A 21,314-nucleotide genomic window follows, 5' to 3' on the forward strand; every position below is an offset into this window, starting at 1 on the left:
CAGAGTTGGAAAGATGGCGGCCGGTTCAGGAGCTGCAAGCGGTCACGGCTCACGCAGCTCCACCGCTGCTCTGGAAGCGTCTTTGGACCGGCGTTTTCAGGGAGTTTCAAACACTATGGAGTCAATACAAGGACTTTCAGCTTGGTGCATTGAAAACAAGAAACATCACAGCCTTATCGTCCGCTACTGGATGAAGTGGCTCAAGAAATGTGAGTAGCTTGTCACTGAAGCTAATCCGCTAGCTAGCGTATTTTAGCCATTTTTCAAATGGATTTCTGTCTGGACCAACTACCAGTTTGCAAAACTCGGCTGCAGTTTATTGCGTTAGGGACAAAGTTGTTTAGTGCACAAAAGAGCAATAATTTACCTCCTGAACAAAGTTCAAGTTTTTTGATATGCAGCATATTTATAAGCTAACGCTGCCGTTGCTTGAAATTAGCTGCTAATGTTAGCAAAGCTACTGCTAGCGATGTTTACAGTCGGGCCTCCCGGGGTTCACGGCACTGCGCTTTTAAGCCGAAGAGCAAACATGATAAAAAAGATTATTTTTAGACGGATTTAATCAGCTACATGTTAGCTTTAGTTGGTGCTTGGTGATTTGAGTTGTTCCTGACGGCTGGTCGTATCGAGCATAGTTTATTTATTGGACGCGTGAAGCGATAAAGGAGCGATCCACTTAAATTAAACTCGTATGTCCCTTTCATTGTTATTATATTATTAATTTTTACCGACAAGCTCATTTAACATTTATACTAAAAGTGCAAAATTAACTCAACTAGCTGTAGTTCCAAACTTTCCAAACAAACGGTGATAACGTCGTTTAAACTATCTACACTTCATTTATCTCCTGTCAGATTAGTATTAACGATAATGCCATATAGTGGGTATGTGCAGTGTAGATATCGTGTAATACACTTTAATTACAGCACCTCAGCCTTTACTATTGGCTTCTGTTTAAAATGTGTTAGATAGTTATTATTTAGTTCTGACGTGTTATAATCCCCGTTGACATTTCCATAACGTGTTTAGACTGGTTTCTAATTAATTATATCTTAAGTAGCAGAGTACACGTGCGCAACAGTTCTTACATTAGAAGTAGAAGTTACGTTGTTTGATATTAAATCCTGTCTAGTTAGGTTAAACTTTTATCTAGTAAGGATGTAATTTTGTGCCTTTCAAGCTCCATGCTAGATATCTGAAATGCACTTTTAAATAATAAAATTTATATCTGTACCAGTAATTCTGATTTAAGATGTTGAGAGTGTAAAGAGGTCTCATAAGAGGCATGAGTCTTATCATTGTAGCTTTCTTAAATCAACATAATTATTTTGCTACATCAGAAATATTTTGTTAATATGTCAGATATATTGGAAACACAATTGCTCATAGATCTTGCTTTTTATGTCTTATGCTTTTTATTAACTTTGTATGTTCCCCTTGTGGATGCGTTGGTTCTCTGTCGGTACTAAAACTTCCTCCCACAGTCCAAAGACTTACATGCTGGGTTAACTTGTGGTTTTAAACTGGATGTGTGTGTGGATGGTTTTGTCTCTGTGTGTTTGCCCTGTTATGGACTGGCAACCTGTCAAGGACTCACATTATTAAGGTCTGGTGACATCTGGTGTAGGCTTCAGCACTCCCCAAAACCCTAAATTGGATGTAGTTCTAGATCCCAAAACATGTCATGGCCAAATAATAAAAAATAAATAGCTGCTACTTAGTTGTGTTGATTAAATGTTAAAAGAGCCCTCCATAATAGAACAAGTTATCAAGAGGGAGTTATGAAGAGTTGTAGCCTTGAAAGCATTTCCTTAGTCACTGCAGTCATCTCTGCTTTTGCACTCTAACACTATGTTGACATTTCAAGGCGGCACTCTTATCTCTACTCCCTCCATGTACTTGTATCTTATGAGTTTTTATAAATCCTCCTGCATAATAAATCTAATAAGACCAGCCGTAATCGCAGTGTGGAGCAATTCAGTGGAAGGGCAGTTAATCAGCACACTTGTCTGCCAATGCCAAACCGTGCATTTTTAAAGAAACTAATTCAGATCGGCACCAAATGTAATGGCTTCTTCCTTTTCCTATTCTCCACCTTGGCCTGGTAGTTTGTTTGCGTAATCTTGCTAACAAAAAGACTTGTATTACTGAAGACAGCTCACCCAAAAGCCGAAGAGGATTATGCATTTTGGTCAGTTGCTAGGTGAGCTTTTTGTGACAGATTCTCATGGATGATGATGAGATGTGTTTGAAAACTTTCATTCTTTGCTTAAAAAAACACCCAAACAAACAAACCGAATCATGTGTTGAAAATGTAGTAACGCTGTTTTTAAAATTTTCCCTCAAGTCCATATAATTTTGCACCTGTTTGTATTATTTAGAGCTAGTCAAAGTCTCTGCAATATACTTCAGTTTTTTCACTCCCGTTTCTTTAATTTGTGCCCCTTAAGTGTCTACAGTACATTTGATAAGTCTCTCCCTCCTTATCCATTGCTATTAGAAATACATTTGCTGCCTTTATCTGTATTTGTATAGGTTTTGATGGGTTATGGGCTGATTGTTATTTTTAAGCCTGCAGTAAATAAATTTCATCAGCTTTGTAGAATTGTGTGGGAAGAACAAGGCAGGCCAACTGCCCTACATATTCTGTGCTTCTTTATTTATGTTGGTGCATGCATGATTAAATGAAATGGATGCTTGATGTGCTGGTAAAGTCATATTGAAATAGTGCTTCTGTGTTGTTGTTTCTGTTGTAGATTGTTCAAATTCACAAACCAAATTGGCTTCCTGGTTGATGACTTTCCTGATTCTTTCAGGAATGTTCACTGCACCTTTCAGGAATGTTTTAATGAGCTACTGTCATTGTAGTAGCAGCATTGTAGTTCACAGCATTATATCCAGTGACACAGCATAAGTAACATGTAAACCCGTATGTACCCTGGGTAGTGTTTTTCCTGGAAACTGTAAGTAACATAACTACTTAACATTTAGTGTAGTTATTTTCTTTTAAGTAAACTTATCTTTGTAACTCTTCAGTTGCTGCATAATAAAACTGAAGAATATTTTCTACCTGGGATGTTATCTCTGTTTAGCTTTTTAGCCAACTGCTTAATGGCCTAAGTAATATTCATCCTGTCATATGGAGTGCAACTAGCGAGTGTTCCAGCAATGCTCGGTGGAGACATTTGTTTATATTTGGGTGAAGCATCACAGCTGCTAGCAGGTCCTCTTTCATTCTGTTGTACTTTATGGTTTTTGTTTGTTTTTTTTCTTTTTTCAAGTAGAAAAACGTGTGTGTGTGTGTGTGTGTGTGTGTGTGAGTGTGAGTGAGAGTGAGAGTTCCACGTTTAGTGGAAACAGTTTTCTTGCATATATTGCAAAGTACTGTAGATTGTTGGAGGTTGTTGAAGCTAATTTTTCACATACTAAATCTTAATCATCCTAACAATTGCTTTCACTCTCAGACATGCCTGGGCTTCAGCTGTTGTTGGGCACACTCTGTAATAAAAAACAAATGATGTTTCTGTAGTAATATATCATTTCAGAATTTGTACCAATGTTATCATGAATGATATATGATAGCACAGCCCTAGTAGTCATAAACTCCAGTAAGAAAGTTAGCATGAACTAAAATTTAGAAAGCTGAAATGAACCGTCAGTATTTAAGCATGTTTTCCAATCTTGAGCATGTAATCTATTGGTATGAAAAGAAAGAAAGAAAGAAAAGTGCTGAAAACACACAAAATCAGCAGACACACTATTGCTGCAGGCTCGTCTTTTGCAGGCTCAGGCCCTGTGTTTTAGAAAGCTAATCTGTCCAATGGGATGTTCTGTTTCAGTGGCTAAGTCCAGTTACTATGTGGGCATTTTTCTTTTCTTTTTCTTTTTTTTATAATTCCCACCCTGCATCGCTGCCCACAGAACAATGATGAGATTAGCTTATGCTGACAATACAAATGAACTGCTGTGTGCCATTTGAGCTTTTGTGTGCTGATGGAGACCAGAGCAAACTGATCAGAAGGGACTTTGTTGTAGGGCTGCAACTAAAGATTATTTTGGTAGTTGAATAATCTGCCAATTTTTCTTTGATTAGTCCTGTTGGACAGACCTCCTCTTCTAGGCTCCAGTGCCTCACCTGCTCAAGTCTGCCCTCCTGTGACTATCATCCTGTTGTCTCATCCCACAGAAAATTAAAATAATTACCCAGGAAAATATGGATTTGAATATAATAAATAAAAATATTAGATAATAAAAATTAAAGTGCTAGTAGTATTCAAATAAAATAAAATAATAATAAAATAATAATGTGCAAAAATGAAACCCAAATGGCTTTTGTCCATAAGTACAAATCAAGCTTCAAATTAAATTAAAAATATTCTTTATCCGGTCCAAAATGACAAGTTTCCAAATTTTACAGATGATTCGGTTCATAAATACACGTTTGTAGAGGACATGCTCTGGAGTGAGGTTTGCTCTTATCTTTGAGATAATGTTCCCAGCTGCTGATAACCATGCTAAAGATGCTCTCTGTCATGGAGAGGTCAACCCGTCTTAACTGTTGTCTCTCACTACTCATTTGAGTGGGGCAGCACAATACATGTAATGAGTAACATTTTTCAGTGTGAGCTGAGTGGACGATGATAAAAATGCTTGATGGACCTTTTTTTAGATGCAAAAGTGTCTGTCATGGATAATTCAGACCAACCACTGCACCACATAGACAACAGGCAGTGGAGGGTTTTTTTTATTTTTTTTCCCCCAGGCTGTTTCAGTTTTTATGCCAAGTTTTAAGAAAGGAAATCTATCAAACTGTGATACCTGTTTTATTTTATTTATATTTTAGTTGTTTGTTTTTTTTAAACTCAGTTTTGTCTCACTTTTCTGTTCAGTTCTGCTTATTTTAAACTCTTAAGCTTTGTTGTCATATTGAATTTTTGTAGACTTTGAGTATTTTTGTTGTTGTTGTGATTTTCCAACTTTTGGGCTTAATACTGTATCTTTTACCTAATTGTAATTTAATGCATTATAGTATAGTCAGTGTTTCAGTTTATTAGAATAGACACACATCTTGATCTATAATACGCAAAGTATTTTAATGTAGTTCTGGGAGCGGGCTCTATACTTTAATGTACAGCACTGTGGTCAACTCTGTGTTAAATGTGCTATTTAAATAAATTTGACATAACAAAAGAAGGTAATGTGTAATTCAAAAGGAACATGACTGAGTAAATTCTCAATTCCTTTAAAGTTAAAAACAAGTGGGAGAAAATCACTTCTAAAGTAGAAACAAAGAAGATGAAAAAATTGAACACAGTGAAACAGTATTACGTTAATTAAATATTCATTGTTCCTTTATCTTGTCTAATCATGAATAATATAGATTCTAAAATAAATCTTCCTGAGTTTTCTGCCCAACAATACTTGTGTTATTAAAGGATAACAACTAACATCATGATGTTGAATAGCAGTATGTATACTTTGTCCTACTTAGTGACATTTTTATTATTTCACACGCAAGTCTCTCATAAATAAAGTTTTAATGTATGATTTAGAGCAGAGTTTGATTGAAGAAAGATCTCCTGTCACACAAATTAAAATTTGATTTGTTTGCTGTTTGGGTGTTTTCACTCATTTTCATACAAAGATGTTGTCCCTTAAGTTCTGTTCCTACAATTTACACTTTCCTAAAATGCACGGCATTGGTTGTGAAAGGATAATTAATTAATTGGTGGTTAAACTCACCTTCTTTGCTGTCACAGCACTACTGGGAATGCACATGCAGAGATTTAACTAAGCCACAACCTCAGTTTCCACAGGTTGAGACTTATTTGTGTTAATAGGTGGTACTGATGTAGAATTTCCTAAACACCTCACCTATAGGTAATACTTTAGCTGTGCAAGCAGAACAGAAAACATCTTTTAAATTTATAAAAGGAAGAGGGAGAGAGCTGCTTATTTAAAAACATACTAAGTTCAAAGTAGATCATACAACAGTATGCAAAAACAGATGATCCCACACATGCATACAGAGATTCCTTTTATTAGTGAGATGAGTGTTTTGAGTTTGACTTCAGGTTGAACAGCTGTTGTTAAAGATTTTTAAAGACCTTTTTATACAGCTCATCTCTCCTTCAAATCAGGGCAATGCTGAGCTAGTTAACTGACCTCACTAATGGCCATATGAATTACTCCTGGATTAAAGTTATTAATATTGGATTAAAACAATAAGTAAATGTTGGTTTTAAAATGTTACAAGGTTACCCACCACCAGACTAATGAGAAGTTGTAATGAATGGTTGTGTGTAGGTTGTGTCAGAGTAAACTGGTATATAATCACTTGAATGGAGAAATTTGTAAAGCATTCTGCAGCAGGATGCAGTTAAGATGCAGCGAAAGAAGGCTGCTCAAGCTCCTCGTGCTTAGTCACAGACTGACACTCTGTGTCTTTTACTGTTGTGCCACAGGTTTCACTGATATTTAAAATTGATATTATGATGGAACTGATTTAATAGTTTCAAATTAAATTTAAATGCATAATATGTTGTTTTGTATGTTAATTATTGCTATTAAGGAACTACTTAAAAAAAAAGGTTTTTAAAGGTTTGTTTTACCAGCCTAAAATCTGCTGACTTTTGGGGGTTTAATTAAAAGGTCAGGAACTCAAAAAGTTATCTTGGCACAGCTTGCTGTATGTAATGGAAGGTAACAAGGTGAGAGCTGAGGCAGAGGAAATACTTTCACCTCGTTTTCTTCTTGTTTATTGTTATTATTTATTTTTTTAACAAAGTTAATTTACTGGTAGATTAACCTTTAAATAATTGTGTTTATAAAAGGCTGCTTCTGTTTTAGACTGAGGTGATAATCCAGTCTAATTCAAATGTAAAAAACACATTAAGAGGTTTAGATATTTTTAGATACGACATTTATTTCCCAAAATCCAGAATTTAACCTGTAGTATTGTTTACTCCCTAAAGCAACAAAACTCATTGTGTCCTTGCCACTATTGTATTCCTTCTTGAAATGGAAACGTATGCATAAGTTGACTAATCCAGACCATCACAAGAAGAAACGATCTTCAGCTTTTTGCTGTAGCTATAGTATCTCTTCAGTGATGGTAACTGAAAGTTTTCCAGTTCTCCAGGCCTCTTACAATAATGCGGTAAAATAAGTCAGAGATGTTGTGGTTTAGCCAGAGAAACAGTAGAGATGTTTGGTGTAGACTGCAGATGGCTTTCACAGGTCATCTGTCCAAAAGTTCAAGTTGACTAAATTGGTGGACCTTTCAGCAGGAGGATGATAGTTAGCAGAGTCGGAAAATTCACCAAGGAGCGATTAAAAAGTGACCTGAAAAATAATTGAATCCTATTTGATTTCTTTTTAAATGTTTTATTGAGATTTGAAATTGGATATACATGCAAGTATTTTTTTCTGGAAGACTTTGACTTAAGCTTGTTAAAATTTTCAAAGACTGGTGAATAAACACGTGCAGAAGTCGTTTCTGCAAAAGAGGGCAATGCTAGCTCCTGAGGCTAAGACTATACCTTGTTGTTTATTGAATAAATGACTGAATTGTTTTTCCCTTGTTGGCGTTCAAGTATACTGCTTTCATCTGTAAGCACAGTATCTAATGTTGGCTTACATTCACATCCAGCAGCAGCTTTCACTGGATGTGCATGTTTCCACAAAAGCAGAAATTTTGTGTTAAGGTAACAGTTGCAAAGTTGCAGTAACCAAGTAGAAACTAGTGTAAATAGGCTAATAGTGATCTAAACTCCAGATTGAGTCCTTTATTTCTCTGCTTTTCTTTTTTTCAGCTGATAACAATCACCGCTTGAATCTTTTCTACCTTGCCAACGATGTGATACAAAACTGCAAAAGAAAGAATGCCATCGTTTTTCGTTCAGCCTTCTCAGAGGTTCTTCCTAATGCTGCTCAGCTCATCAAGTAAGTACATAGTGTTTATTCTACGGTACTGTCCAGCCATCAGTGCATTTTGTTTCTCTTTTAACCCGTCATGCCTATCACTAAAAAGGTATTAAGGTCTGTGTGTTGTTTATCATTTTACTCTGTTAGAGATGGGAAGGTTCGCAGGTCAGTGGAAAGGATCTTTTCCATTTGGGAAGAAAGAAGTGTGTATCCCGAGGAGGTCATTGCCCAGTTCAAAGCCAACTTGAATAAAAAGGAAAAGGAGCGAGAGAAGCAGAAGGAAAAAGAAAAGGAAAAGGAAAAAGAAAAAGACAAGGAAAAGGAAAAGGAGAAAGAAAAGGAAAAAGAGGCTACACCTGCAAATGGTCAGTTTGTCACTTCAGAGTTTTGTCAGTGTTGTGTTTTTGTTTTTTTTGTTTTTTTAAAAACCAAACTATATATTATTCTTTACTAACATGCCAGGAAACTCTTATTGCATGATTGTGTTACGTATGGTAGATGCAGAAATGACTACTTAGGAAGAACAGCAATGTCCAGAAAAAGAGAGACCAGAACTTTCTTTACTTGAAATGATGACAATGTGAAAATGTTATTCAAAATATTAAAATATATTAAATATATTTATAAGGTCATCATGGTAGCAGGAAACAGGAAATTAACAATCTCAATGCAATGCTGTAAATACTGGAGGTTTAATTAGTTGGTTTTAAAGTCAGTTATTCACTTTGTGGTTATTTGAAACGACGAAGGAAAGTGAAGCAAAATTGCTGACTTCAAGTTATTCGAGTATGAAGACATATTGTTAAGACATGGGAGAATATGATTAATTACAGTTGGTATTGGGTTTGGCTTAAGCTGCTGCCCCTGCAACCCAACCTCTGAGGATGGATGGATGGATGAAATGGAAGGTTTTTTTACCCCTCATCCATAAGAAGCTGATAGGATATTGTCGGCATCCTACTGGGCAGGTGGGCAGGCAACATGAACTCCCAAGTTTTTGAATGCGATAACTTGAGAAATAGTAACCTAGGATTTTCGAAACTTTTTCAAACTAAAAACTAAAGTCTCAGTGACCGTGACCTACCTCAATAAATTCAATCCCTGTTTGGTAGTACACTCCTCTGGTCAACCTGCTGGTAATTGGGAGTGTTGTAATTTGCTAGTTATTAAATTTGTACATTGATGAACAATATAAATTTTAAAAATGCTTCAATAAATTTTAAAATATAAATGGGTGGCGCTGCTGAATAAAGTATGTGTGTGGGAAAACGCTGTTCAAAGAAAACAAAGTCAGCAATTTAACAAAAAGTCTATTTGAGGTGCTAAAATACTGAGGTAGTGTGGGCACTGCTGAAAACGTATTAGTGTGGGCATAGGTTACTAAATCATCCTTAAGTTAAGTTAACGCTGTCTGTTTGGAATATTTCCAGAAACCCTACAGTGTTTTTAAAGTAATTTATTTTCACTCTCTAGCTCCTGCTAATTCCAAAGCTGCCCTGAAATCCAAGATTGTGGCGGAGTTCACGGTAGGCCTTCTTTGTGTTTTCCTGGATTTTTCTTTTTTCTTTTCTTTTCTAAAAAGCCTGAAAATCAACCACGATATGACAACATCTTGTGATGTTAAATCATTTGCACTCTCTCTTTTCTAGCCCCACTCCCTCATTGAACAATTGTTAAAATATAGGCAAGCTGTTGCCGAAGAAGAGTTTCAAGAAAAGCAGCTGTCAGCTCTCCGGGTGGATGTCTGCAGCACGGAGGCCCTCAAGAGACTTAAAGGTCAGATGTCACTGGGCTTATTTGTACATCAGTGCACACCTGTTGTCTTCTGTACTTTGTCTTAAGTCTCAAACATACTGGATTTTTATGTCCTGTCAAAACAAGTATACATATCACTAGCAGGGGTCTTCCTGGCTTGTTACAGGCCTTAGGTGTGGGCATGGAGGGTAAAGTTAAAAACAAACAACAAAAACATGGACTTGTGATGGTTTTAGACAACACACATGTACTTTAATTGTACCTAAAGTCCTTTTAAAAATAGTTCTCTACAAGGCAACACATCCCTCACTGTCACAACATTTTATACTCATATCAACAACTCAAATTGTTGCACTTGTTAAAGTGAACCAATTCATTTTCATCTGATATTTGCTGTTTTGCTTTTACTTTTGTATTTTATTGTAAATTAGTCTGCTTCAGCGATGTTACAGAATCTAAAAATTGAGTCTCATCTTTCAACATTTGTCCTTTATGACATGCAGCACACTGAAGGAAACTGTTTGCTTAAGACATGCTCATAATAAGAGAAATCTATCTTATCTTAAGCGAGGGTGCTCCCTGTTGTAGTGTGCGGGCAGCAGAACACGTGATTAGCACTAGCTTGTGGTGGATGTACGGGACTATTAGTTGTGCTGCTTGCATATTGACACAATCTGAAACCACAGTGCAGGTTAAAAACCCAAGTAATGACCAGTCTGACTGGGACAGACATTTGTGTTCTCACATTCTGAAATGCATCAGCTCAGCTTTATCACCAGGGAGTTTTGTTTGTTTGTTTGTTTTAAACATCTGTCTCAGTGCAGAACTCACTGATGAACTGTGCTTAGTTCCCTGATATCTGAGCTTATAAATGAAATAATTTAAAAAAATTACATGTTGAGGAGATTTGAATTCTCCACATGTATTTGAAATGTTTTTTAGTACTGGTAAGTTTTTCTCTAGCCTCAGCTGGAAGCTCTTGCACAGCCAGTACACACATTAAACACACACCGTAAACAATGGCTGTTAAGTCTTTGCATCTTATTTCTGAAAAGGCCCATGTACCAGTTCTGAGAATGGCATCGGTGAAAAGGGTTCATGGATAGGTCAATGGATTATTCTTGTTAAGCCGGATGCAGTTCTCTGAGAAAAAAAAAAAGTGTGTTATTTATTTTTCGCCTGATGCATTCGGCATCAGCACTGACCTTCTGACTGTTCTGTTAGCTTTTTTTCTAATTTAACTTTTTAAAAATTGAGTAAACCTTGTGTTTAATGGCTTGCTTGTCAACTGTCTCTTGTGTTAGATAAGGCAGGGGGGAACAAATTTGCCAAGGACTTCGAGGATGGCAGCCTGAAGCTGCAGGAGTTTGTCAGCTTCCTGGAGAAAGAGTTGAAAGCAGGACCTCCTCTGCTGGAGGCTCTGGGAAACGCAGATATTTTCTACGAGATGCAGTACAAGGAAGTTAAGATTGTGGCCAATGTAGGTGTTGTCTTTTGTAAGATGTAAAGATATAAAACAATTAGAGTTAGTTGGTCTTAAAGTGGAAATATTCAAGCATTTGCTTTTAAAACATTAAAACTAATTTATTTCATTGATTGGTGATCCAGCTATTCCACTGTTTGAGCTTAATTTTGTTTCTCTCTTCAACGTTCTCCTCAGGCTTACAACGCATTTGCCAATCGTGTGGCCAGTCTTAAAAGGAAGTTGGATTCCCTCAAGTCCACTCTACCTGGACCTGAGGACTCTCCCATCCCCTCACCATCTGAAGATGCCCCCTCCCCCACTGGCTCTGACTCACCCTTTATGGCAATGGCGGCTAGCAGAGCCCAGCTCGATCCAGATCTGGATGGAAAGGCCATGGATGAAGGAGAAATGCAGAGTGACAACAGAGACATGGAGGACATGGATATGTCTGACGAAGAGACTGATGCTGCAACTGCAGGCAGTGAGTGTCCTAGATCTGTGGTTGTGCTATGATATAACTTTTTGTCTCCAAATTAATTCATTAGAAAGTTAAGTTGCAAAGCTGCAGACTTGTGATTCAATTTTGAAAATCTATGAGCTCATTGAATTTCCTTCATTCTCAGATGATAAGAAAGAAAAGCCAGCCGCTGCCATGTCTAAGGCTGCAAAGTCAGATGCGCCTTCAAAGCTTCCAAATCCGCCTGCGAAGGCCTCTAAGAACAATGCTTCTGCTACTACCACCACAACCACCCCAGTGACTCCCACATCTGCTACTCCTACAAGTACCCCAGCCACCCCTCTGGGTGTCAATCTGGCCAAGGTGGACCTGGGAAAGATTACCTCCATTCTCAGCTCGCTAACCTCCGCCATGAAGAATACAGGTATGTTTATGGAAGAGGGATATGACTTTCTGTGTTATGCTTGGTGGTTATTAGACAAAATTTAAAATAAAACAAGACAAACTGTTCTGTTTTGTGAAAAAAAGGGGGGGAAATCCAGGACTAGACGGGCTTTAAAAGTGTTACTTGATATTAATTTAGCCTATCTTCCTTCTAAGATCCACATCAACAGCAAACATCATTTGTGGGCCATCATCTGTGGTGATGAGACTATGATATCTAAACTTGTAAGATTAGGACAGTTACATGTTTGTGCACTGTGAACTTCAGAGAGTCAATGTGAAGTTCTGCTCTAACATTTTAGGGCATGTCGAGGAAAACATTAGCGCAAGCGCCGTGAACTGAACTGTGGTGTGTTCACCGTCGGCCATACATACCAGAAGGAGCCGTTTAAGGGGACAGACCTGGACTTCAAGTTCTGACCTAAAAGATGATCAGCTATGGATGAGAATATGATTTTTGAAAGGGAGATTTTAAATACGGGAAGATTTTTAGGTTCTTTGTTTGTTTGTTTGTTTGTTTGTTTGTTTGTTTGTTTTGTTTTTTTAAAGCCTCTCGGCTATAAAAGCTTCATTCTCACACCGCTGAGCGGGCAGGTGGTTTAGAAACCCAAGCTTGTGAATGCAATAACTCAAGAATGAGTTCATACTGTAGGTGCATCTACTGAAAAGCTCAGATGAGTTTTAATGTCAGTGACCTTGACATCAAGGTTAAGGGTCAGTGATCAGGTTATCTGAAAATCACCTGATTTTCCAGTTCATAGCATAGGTGCATTTACTAGGAAGCTGAAGGGTAGAACTGGCAGCTGCCACTATTTATTTTTGTTATTTTCTTTTCTCCATTTCTCCTTAATTCTAGAACTTTCTGATTGTACTTTTTGTTTTATAATAATTTGTATTCATTGCAACATTTTCAATTGAATGTGCTAGAATTGACTAATGCTAATTGAAATAATAGACTAACTGGCGTGATTCATCCTGGAAAAAAATCTTTCTGAAACTTCCACTAAATGATGCAAGGTCTTGGAGCCAAGTGAAAGCATAAGACTGCAGATTTTTAGTCTTTTGAATATTATCAACAAATGTGCTTATGTTTCTCACTCATTTTTAGCCCTCCCTCAAGAGCCTGCAATGGGTTAGTGAAGCAATGTTAACAGTATTTCCAGGAATATGTAATGACCTCTGCATTACATGAACAACTCTCTTGGAAACTGCAAAAGTGGTTGTGGTTAATTATCTGTGGAGCCATTTCCAAATAAGCCGCCGTTACATATTTCTGTGTAAAGAAGACACACATCACCCAGCGCAGCTCAATGATTTGTTTTTTTAATTATGTCTGGACAACAGGGGATCTCTGTGGAACAGACTAATGAGCAAAGTCAGTTGTTGACCATGCAGCTCATACTTGCTGGTTAACTTTAATGTTGTTTTCAATTTATTGTTGGAACACAGAACATTTTTTCCCGTTTAAGACTTTTTGTTTGATTCAGTACATTTAAAATAATTTTGTTAAATTTCTGGGGCTGCTTTGATCTTTCTCTCTGCAGCAAGCCCATCACCTCGTCCATCTCCTGGGACACCCACAACCCCATCTGGCCAATCAGCAGCCTCCAAAGGAACCCCTCCAAGCCCTGCCTTGGCCAGTATCCTGTCACGTGTTGATATCACACCTGAAGGGATACTTAATGCTCTGTCTAAAACCAACACAACAGGTAAGATCCATATATTTGGCTTATTGAATTTCTTTAAGAATGACTAACGAAGTGACCTTGTTTCAATATTTGTCACACTTTGTTTTTGTCAGGTTTGTCCTCTTTCCTGCATAGTGTGACTAACACCACCTCTGGTGCTGCTGCTGGTACACGAACCTCCCCAGAATCAGCACCTTCTAAAGCTCTGCACACCAGCACCCCGACCACCCCAACTACCCCAAAAACGAAAGCTGGTCTGGGGAACAGCCACAAGCGAGAAACACCTGGAAGAATCAGAGACTGGGGGAGAGAGAGACAACTGTCCCCTCCTCCTCCACCACCTCCCCCTCCTCGCCCCTCAGCTCCTTCTGTCTCTCCCCCCAGCTTAGAATCCAAAATCAACAGTTTCCTGCAGGGTAATCCAGGTTTTAGTCTCGCTCTTGGTGATGTTAGTCCTGATGGGGTGGATGGGACCCCAGTGAGAGATGAGGCAGCCGGCACCCCAACCCAGGATGAGATTATGGACACACCTGCCAGTGTGCCAGAATCTGTGGGCTCATCTGGAGGTCATAACCTCTCACCCACAGCCTACCGCAATGAACCCTGGGATGCAGCTATCACCCCGTCGGGAAGCGGCAACGATGGAGACTTCCTACCCACCTCCCGATATGGCGCTGGAAGAAAGAGTGGCACAAAATTAAAAGACAATGAAGTGATGCATGTGAGGAAGCTGGTCTCCTCTTCTCCTAGTAATGACATGAAGGGTAAGAAGGATGATCAGCAAAGTCAGCTAAGGATGATGGGAAACAACAGAGCAATGGGAGAGAGGAGGCCCTGTGCCGGCTCTCGTAAGGCAAGCATTGGTTCAGATGAAGGAGGTCAGTGTGGAAAAAAAGAAGACAAGTTAAAAGGTCAAATGTCTCCAAGTGGAGATGGGAAGGAGGGGCAATACCATCGTATTGAGACACTCGTGTCACCCTGCACCGAAGGGGCACCCATTCAAACTCTAGGCTACTCTAATAGACCGCTCACTGGAGAGCGCATAAAGACAGTAGAGAGCATACGCGTGATTGGTCGAGGCTCTCGACGGGGAGGAGGACCTGGAAGTCGACCAGGAGGAGCCATGTGGTATGAAGAGGAAGGATACCTGGAAGCTCAGCCTCCCTCACCACAACTTGTCCCCCCTCCTCTTAACATTGGCCCAGGGGGCACAGAGGATATGACCCCCTCTATGCCTCCTCCTCCCCCACATCTCCTAATCCCCCCACATCTTCACCCTCCTCCGCCCCTTCCTCATCTCCCTCAAACTCAGTATCAGTTGCCTTACCACACAGAGAACATCCAGACTCCTCCTCCATCACACCTCCACCAAGTTCCTCCTCCTACATCTCCCTTCTTCAGCACACCTCCAGCAATCCCTAGACCCCCTCCACCCCCAATACCACAGCGCCATTCCCCTCCACCTACTCACCCTGCTGTACCCACTGCAGTCATGGTAGGAGGGGTGATGGTCCCTGCTGACCGGCCTCTGCCACTTCCTCACTCAGTCAGACCTGAAGCTGCAGAGAGAGGTGGAGTAGGGCCAAGAGGAGGCAAAGTGGCCCCCCCACCCCTCATGTCATCGTTGCTAGGCGAGCCCCCTAAGCTTCCCCGCCCCGGCACAGTAAAAGAGCCCTTTGTTCTCTGCCATGCACCCCCCCTCCACCGTCCAGGTACCCCTGGTGTTCCTCCACCTTTATTGGGTAGAGTGAAGGAGCCTCTGAATCTACCTCTTCCATCCCCGTCTCCCTCTCCCACATCATCTGCAACCTCGCCCTCCACACCTAATTCCCCTGCAGTTGACACTGCTCCTTCGCGCTCACTTACCCAGTCCGCTGCCCTTCCTCTCCAGAAACCTTCTGCTAGTCCTCCAGGGCAGCCCCGCAACCAAAACCCTAACCCTGTTCCCCTCCTCACCTTGCCTACTCCTCGGCCTCCAATCCTCTCCGTTCCCATCTCACAGAGATCCCTGCTGCGAGGCCGAAACCCTCAGCAGCATAATCAAGATCTACCCATGGGGGGGTTTCGTGGGGGAAAGCGTCCCGGGCCTCCATTCACAGGTGGTCCCTTGCATGCACAGAAGAGGCCTTTCCTACCCCCACGCTACTGAAGTGGTCATCTGCGACAAGCTGAATGAGAAGTGCAAGCCACACATCTAGCAGTGCAGTGTGTGTGTTAGCCCTGCTGGTATGAGCCCAGATATCTTTACTCTGTTAATTAGCTTGAATTAAAACTACCATAGGTTGTGTGTAAATAGCTGATTTAAATTGTCTTGCTTCAGCCAGGTAGCCAGTCATCTAACACTGCACAGTAAAGCTAAGAGGTTATCAGTTTCATAGTGCAGATTGTTATGTAACAACCAATAATCTTTTTTCTTTTTCCCCCCACAACAATTCTCCATGCACAAGTTTCATTCGCTCTGTTGCAGGAATTGCATACCTGTAAGAAGAAAAAAGCAAAATAGTTCAAGAAAAATTAAACTACATTTCAGCCCTTTCAGACATGCTGGTGGCTTCGTTCGTCTGTTACAGTGACGGCATTCTGTCATTCAGACATGGGTCGCTTTTTTTTTTAATGTTGATGTTCCTCATGGCTTAGGGACATAACCATGAGCTACATGGGAATTGCCATACTGGATTATTATGTGCATCCATTGAAGTCTTATCCACAGACTTGTGAAGATTACTTATCTTAGCCATTGTTCCCTAAAATAGGGGTCTTTATATTTATGTCCATGTCTGTGCTGTAGCAAGTGATGGCTATTCCTGCCCTTCCCTCATAGGCTGGAAACTAAGTTAATCCAGTTAAAATACGATGTCTATGTTATATAGCGCGATTGTGAATATTACCACTGTACTGGATCCCACTTAGTAAAATTATAGAAAAGTGACTAGAATGCTTATTCAGACATGAAGCGAACAAGTTACAAGAGATAATTGAAAATGAGAGCGTGTCTGAAAGGGGCTTCAGAGTTTTCCTGTGTGATATATTTTTTATTATTATTATTATTATTATTTTAATCTGAGAAGAGAGATGCTGGATAAAAGAAAGATGGGTCTCATGATACTGAGGAAAAACAGGGCAGTAGTTTGGCTTTTTGGGAAATGCGTTTGTTGGCTTTTTTGTTTTGTAATGAAGCTCAATATCACTCATCTCCAGCATGCTGTAGATGACGCTTAACATAAAAACTAAACAGTTACAGTAAACAGATCAGGAAAAAACATCTAATTTGTTTCACCCATACAAAACGGACCTTTTACAGGGGATAATGAGCATGCAGTGACTTCTGAGATAAATTTCACAGCAACAGCACAATTCTAAGAAGTCACAATTTTCCAAGAAGTCCAAGCTGTTTTGCCCGTACTTCCAGTCTTTGTACTCTACTAAGCTCATCTGTGTCTGCATCATATTTAACAGATGAATAAGAATTACTGCATTTCCCAAAAATGTCAAAGTAAAAAAACAAAAATGTCGGATTGAATTCATGACAGTAATCTCTTCTTCCATGAGAGAGAGAGAGTGTGTGTGTGTGTGTGTGTGTGTGTGTGTGTGTGAGAGAGAGATTTGAAGTGATTTGTGTTTCAGGTGAGATTAAGACTTATTTCCAAACTACCCGCTGTAAATAATATTCTTCTGCTCAACCTTTTTCCACCCTTCTGTCACTCTCACTGTATATTTCTAAGCTTGTAAATATAAAGACTGAGTTGACATAGCCCCCCCCCCCCCCCTCCCTTTTTTTAAAGCTATTATCTCTGTACATGAGGACAGTGATCGTTGTTCACGCACCCCGTCTTTACTGTGATCGAGGCCTTGGATAAGCTTTAGCCCAGAAGATTTTCTCTCCAGTACCTATCATGTGTTTATGTCCTCCTTTTGCGAAACCACCGCACAGAAGAGGAGGCTGAAGATAATTATGCATTTTTATTTCCTATATATAAATGTCTACCTGTGCGCGCTTCACATTAGACTGAGTCATGAAGATACTCAGTAGTGGATGATGGGTTGGGAGGGAGTATTAGACTTTGAACCACACCCTTGCTAGGCTTCAATATGTACTCTTGAATAAAATCCAGAGTTTCAATTCAACTGGGAGGGGGAGGTATTTTTATTTGGTCACTATCATCACTTGAATTGCGCTGTTTGACTTTACCTTTCAGATTGTTCTCATGCATTTGCACAGCTACCATTACATTAACATTTAAAGCCTTTGTTTTTCAGCTGTGCTTTCTTGCTAGGTAGACTTGGTGCTTTTCCATTTGTAGGAACACACAGATGGTGTTTAAGCTAATTAGGATTGCATGTAAAATGGTTCATTTGACTACTTCCAATTGTTTTGGCCCTTTTCTCTATATTGCTAATTTCATGCTTTTGCTTTCAAGCGTCTGTGCTTACCTTGTGCTCACATGGGCTTCACCCTAAAACACCTGTGCACCTCTCACCACTTTTAAGAGGTAAAATAACAACGAAGAAAAAGATTAGCACGATGGCCTTAATGCTCCCTCTTGTCCAGGAATTGTTTCCATAATGCTGACCTCTCTCATACATTGGTAGTAGTTTACCTCTACAAGTCAGAAGTGCAGTGGTCTCACATCTCTAGTGTTTGATTCAAGTGTGTGTTGAAGCTGAAATTACAGTTTTATCAATATGCTGAAAACCTTCCTGCATAAAGCCTCTGAATACATTGTTTCAAAAATATACCCAAATGTAACCACAAAGCATATTTGTCACTACAGCGTTGGCACACTGGTGTTTTCCTGAATGTTTATACGTCTGTTACCACCCTCTGTAAATTGTTATCTTCACAGTCACATGTAGGAGCAGCTAATAATCAGTTTGCAGTGTTCACATTGCACACAGAATAATTGTAAAACATCTTCAAGTTCACCTTCTCGTCCCTTCCTCGTGACCTTAAGATAACTTGGTTTGACCAATTGAAAATGACTGACAAAACTACCAGCCTGTTTTTGTGTGTGTGTATATATATAAGTTGAACTGCTTTCACTGCTGTTCTCATCAATGATGCTATATCACCGCCCTTTGAGTGTCCAATCTTTTCTGGTGTGATGAACATGCACACATTCTGCAGCTTTTATTTTTGTCACAGTGAATATATGCATACTTAAGGGGGGAACTATATCTTATGATATTATTTTTAAGGATCAAAACTATTAGAGGGGTAACATTTTCAGTGCTTTAATGAAGTGACTTAAACCAGCCTTCACATATTGGCAAATACTTTTCTTCTTTTTTTTTTTTTTGCTTTACAGACTGTAATCAGTCTGCTCTATTTGCCATTTTCTGTATTTGTTGTTGTTTTGGTTCATTCTGTTTAAAAACAAAACTTGCACACTACACCACACACTGTTGCTGGAAAGCCACACTTTACACTCAAGTTCATTTAAAAACCCTGTACCTATTTCTGGACCATATTTGCAGAGCTCACTTGAGACATTGTGACTGAGTGATGACTCACCTCTAGTGTGTAATTAATATGCCCACAGTAAGACAAAACAGTGGCTGCACAGTGTTCAGCAAATAATTTTTTTTTTACATTTATTTAATTTAACATGATGCAGGATAATTTATTCTTGTTGTGGATATTTTCTGCTACACATTAGGGCCCCTGTTCCTGTTAATCTGCTGCTAACACTTTTAAAATATCATACAGTTGAAATGCAAGGTCTTCAGTGCTAATTAAGAAATCTGAACCGTTAGGGAAAATACTAGATCGACTTTTTGCCCTTATAGAGGCCAACGGACATGTTGCGTGTGGAGCATTTTAATTGCAAAAGGCTTTTACCTAATTTTAACATGGACATGATGTTAAACCAAACACAGTTTTAAAGCCTTACCTATAATATGGTTTAATCTGCTAATTAAGGTGATCTCACCAAGTAATTGCTGAGGTAATTTAAAGCTGAATGCACTGTATTTACACTGTAAAGTCCAGTAGATTTCTCTCAGAGCTGTAGCTCCCCCAAGCGGCAGAGCAGAAGTACTTCGGCTGCTGCAGTCTTTAAGTCGTCCTTGATGAAGCCGCTCCGTCTCTCCGTTGGGTTGTTTTACCCACAATTTCTAAATCCAAAATATAATGACTCCCCTTTTCAGAGTCAGCTGGTTTGTTTACTAATATTCTCAGCTTTTTAAGTCTGTTCACAAAATTAAACAGCCAGTGAATAGTTTTATAATTAAAATTATTTAGAGCTTTTGACAGCGAGTCTGTAGAGGGCAGGGTTTAAAATATGTCCGTTATTTTAATAAGAGCTGCAGTGAATGTGGTTTTTGCTGAAAGTCAAACTGTATTCATCTTTCCTCCCTACGTGTTTTAAAATAAACTTGTACTTTGGGCACTAAACTGATGCACACTTGCAGCAGGCTCGGGAAGCTAAGAGCACCGATTCTGCTGCTCAGCTTGTGGCCCCGTCGTGATGCAGCAGGTCGGTGCCTCTCTGAAATTACTTTGTTTTGCACGCAAGCTCTCAAACACCGTTTTGCAATGTTCTCCACAAACGAGAACTGTCGACGCATGCGCTGTTTCGTGTAAATTTCAGCATATGTGACTCCAGTCTGAAGTGCCTGACCGGACAGTGCGTAATTTTATTTTTGAAGGCTAGAGATGTTTTTCCCCATCGCGCTCTTTCTATTTCCCCTGCGTTTATTTTGCGCGCCCTGGCGTAGACGTCAGGAGCGCGCACGCTGAGACGGAGCTCCGTCATAACTTTTCAGTCTTTACGTCAACGCTGCTGTCAGTAACCCGTGCTTTCCGGTGTTATGGCCGCTTGCAGTGAAGGGGACAGTAATGTGTGGTAATAGTGAATGAAGCGGTTGTTTTAGGCAGGGGTGTTTGGTATGGCGGTGACGCAGCTGCTTCGGCTTGTTACCTGTCGTTCGACAGCTCGTGCGACCCTATACGCGCAGAGGAAGTACAGCAAGGTGCGGTAAAGCAGTGCACTGAGTGAGGCTAACGTTAGCAAGCAGCACTGTGTTTTCAGTGAGTGTTGTGAGCTGCTGTTGATGCTCCTGTCTGTTAAATGTGCTAATGGAAACATTTGTCGTGTGGTAGCTAAGATTAATGTGCTTTTAATTCGGTTTTATCGTAATTTTGGTTCATGTTTTGGCTTTTTTGGATAGCCATACCCGGTTTGTTAATGTATGGGAAATGGTGATGAATGCAAAGTTATAACTTTGTTTTTAATTCAACTTAAAAATATTTATTTCATATTGAATTTTCAGTTATTGTCGAGATTGGATTTTTCTGTTTAGTTTTTGCTGTTAAAAATATTTGTTAATATTATTATTATTATTATTATTAATCATGTTTTTTTTTACACAAGATTTAGACAAACCAGTATTACAATACGAACAAGACTCATTTACAATAAACTTCAAAAAAAGTGTCCTGATGCTTTTTGTGTTGACAAATCAGCTCAGTACCAAAACAAAGAACTTTGTGGACTTCCTGAGGACTTTATGGAAGTTTTGTAAGAAAAGTTAGTTTTTGTTTTTTCTAAAAGTCTATAGAGGTGTTTTTGTTTACGGT

General features: G+C 39.4%; 2 protein-coding genes across 3 annotated transcripts in view; both read left to right on the plus strand.

Moving 5' to 3' along the window:
* On the plus strand, positions 1–15,884 carry rprd2b (regulation of nuclear pre-mRNA domain containing 2b). The gene is made up of 10 exons (XM_006804845.3): positions 1–209; positions 7,815–7,944; positions 8,074–8,291; positions 9,400–9,452; positions 9,576–9,702; positions 10,986–11,161; positions 11,342–11,627; positions 11,770–12,027; positions 13,592–13,756; positions 13,849–15,884. Exons 1-10 carry the CDS (start codon positions 14–16, stop codon positions 15,882–15,884), a joined length of 3,645 nt encoding a protein of 1,214 aa, XP_006804908.1. The 5' UTR covers positions 1–13.
* Positions 15,836–21,314, plus strand: part of tars2 (threonyl-tRNA synthetase 2, mitochondrial) — a 14,243-nt gene continuing 8,764 nt past the window's right edge. The window contains exon 1 of one of the 2 annotated variants that reach the window (XM_006804847.3): positions 15,836–15,961. In XM_006804847.3, the coding sequence (XP_006804910.2) occupies positions 15,908–15,961 (54 nt within the window). In that variant the 5' untranslated portion in view covers positions 15,836–15,907. Of the gene's footprint in view, positions 15,962–20,499; positions 20,708–21,314 lie in introns of those variants that run through there. The other variant, XM_006804846.3, reaches the window with a different exon arrangement.

The sequence above is a fragment of the Neolamprologus brichardi genome, chromosome 11 (assembly GCF_056152115.1).
Source record: "Neolamprologus brichardi isolate AB-2024 chromosome 11, ASM5615211v1, whole genome shotgun sequence".
Classification (NCBI taxonomy): Eukaryota; Metazoa; Chordata; class Actinopteri; order Cichliformes; family Cichlidae; genus Neolamprologus; species Neolamprologus brichardi.

What these genes read in the sequence shown, in the direction of transcription:
- rprd2b (XM_006804845.3), top strand. Translation starts at nt 14, where the DNA reads ATGGCGGCCGGTTCAGGAGCTGCAAGCGGTCACGGCTCACGCAGCTCC. An exon ending in AAGTTAAGATTGTGGCCAAT is followed by an intron (nt 11,162 to 11,341) that starts GTAGGTGTTGTC and finishes CGTTCTCCTCAG; the next exon opens with GCTTACAACGCATTTGCCAA. An exon ending in CTCCGCCATGAAGAATACAG is followed by an intron (nt 12,028 to 13,591) that starts GTATGTTTATGG and finishes TTCTCTCTGCAG; the next exon opens with CAAGCCCATCACCTCGTCCA.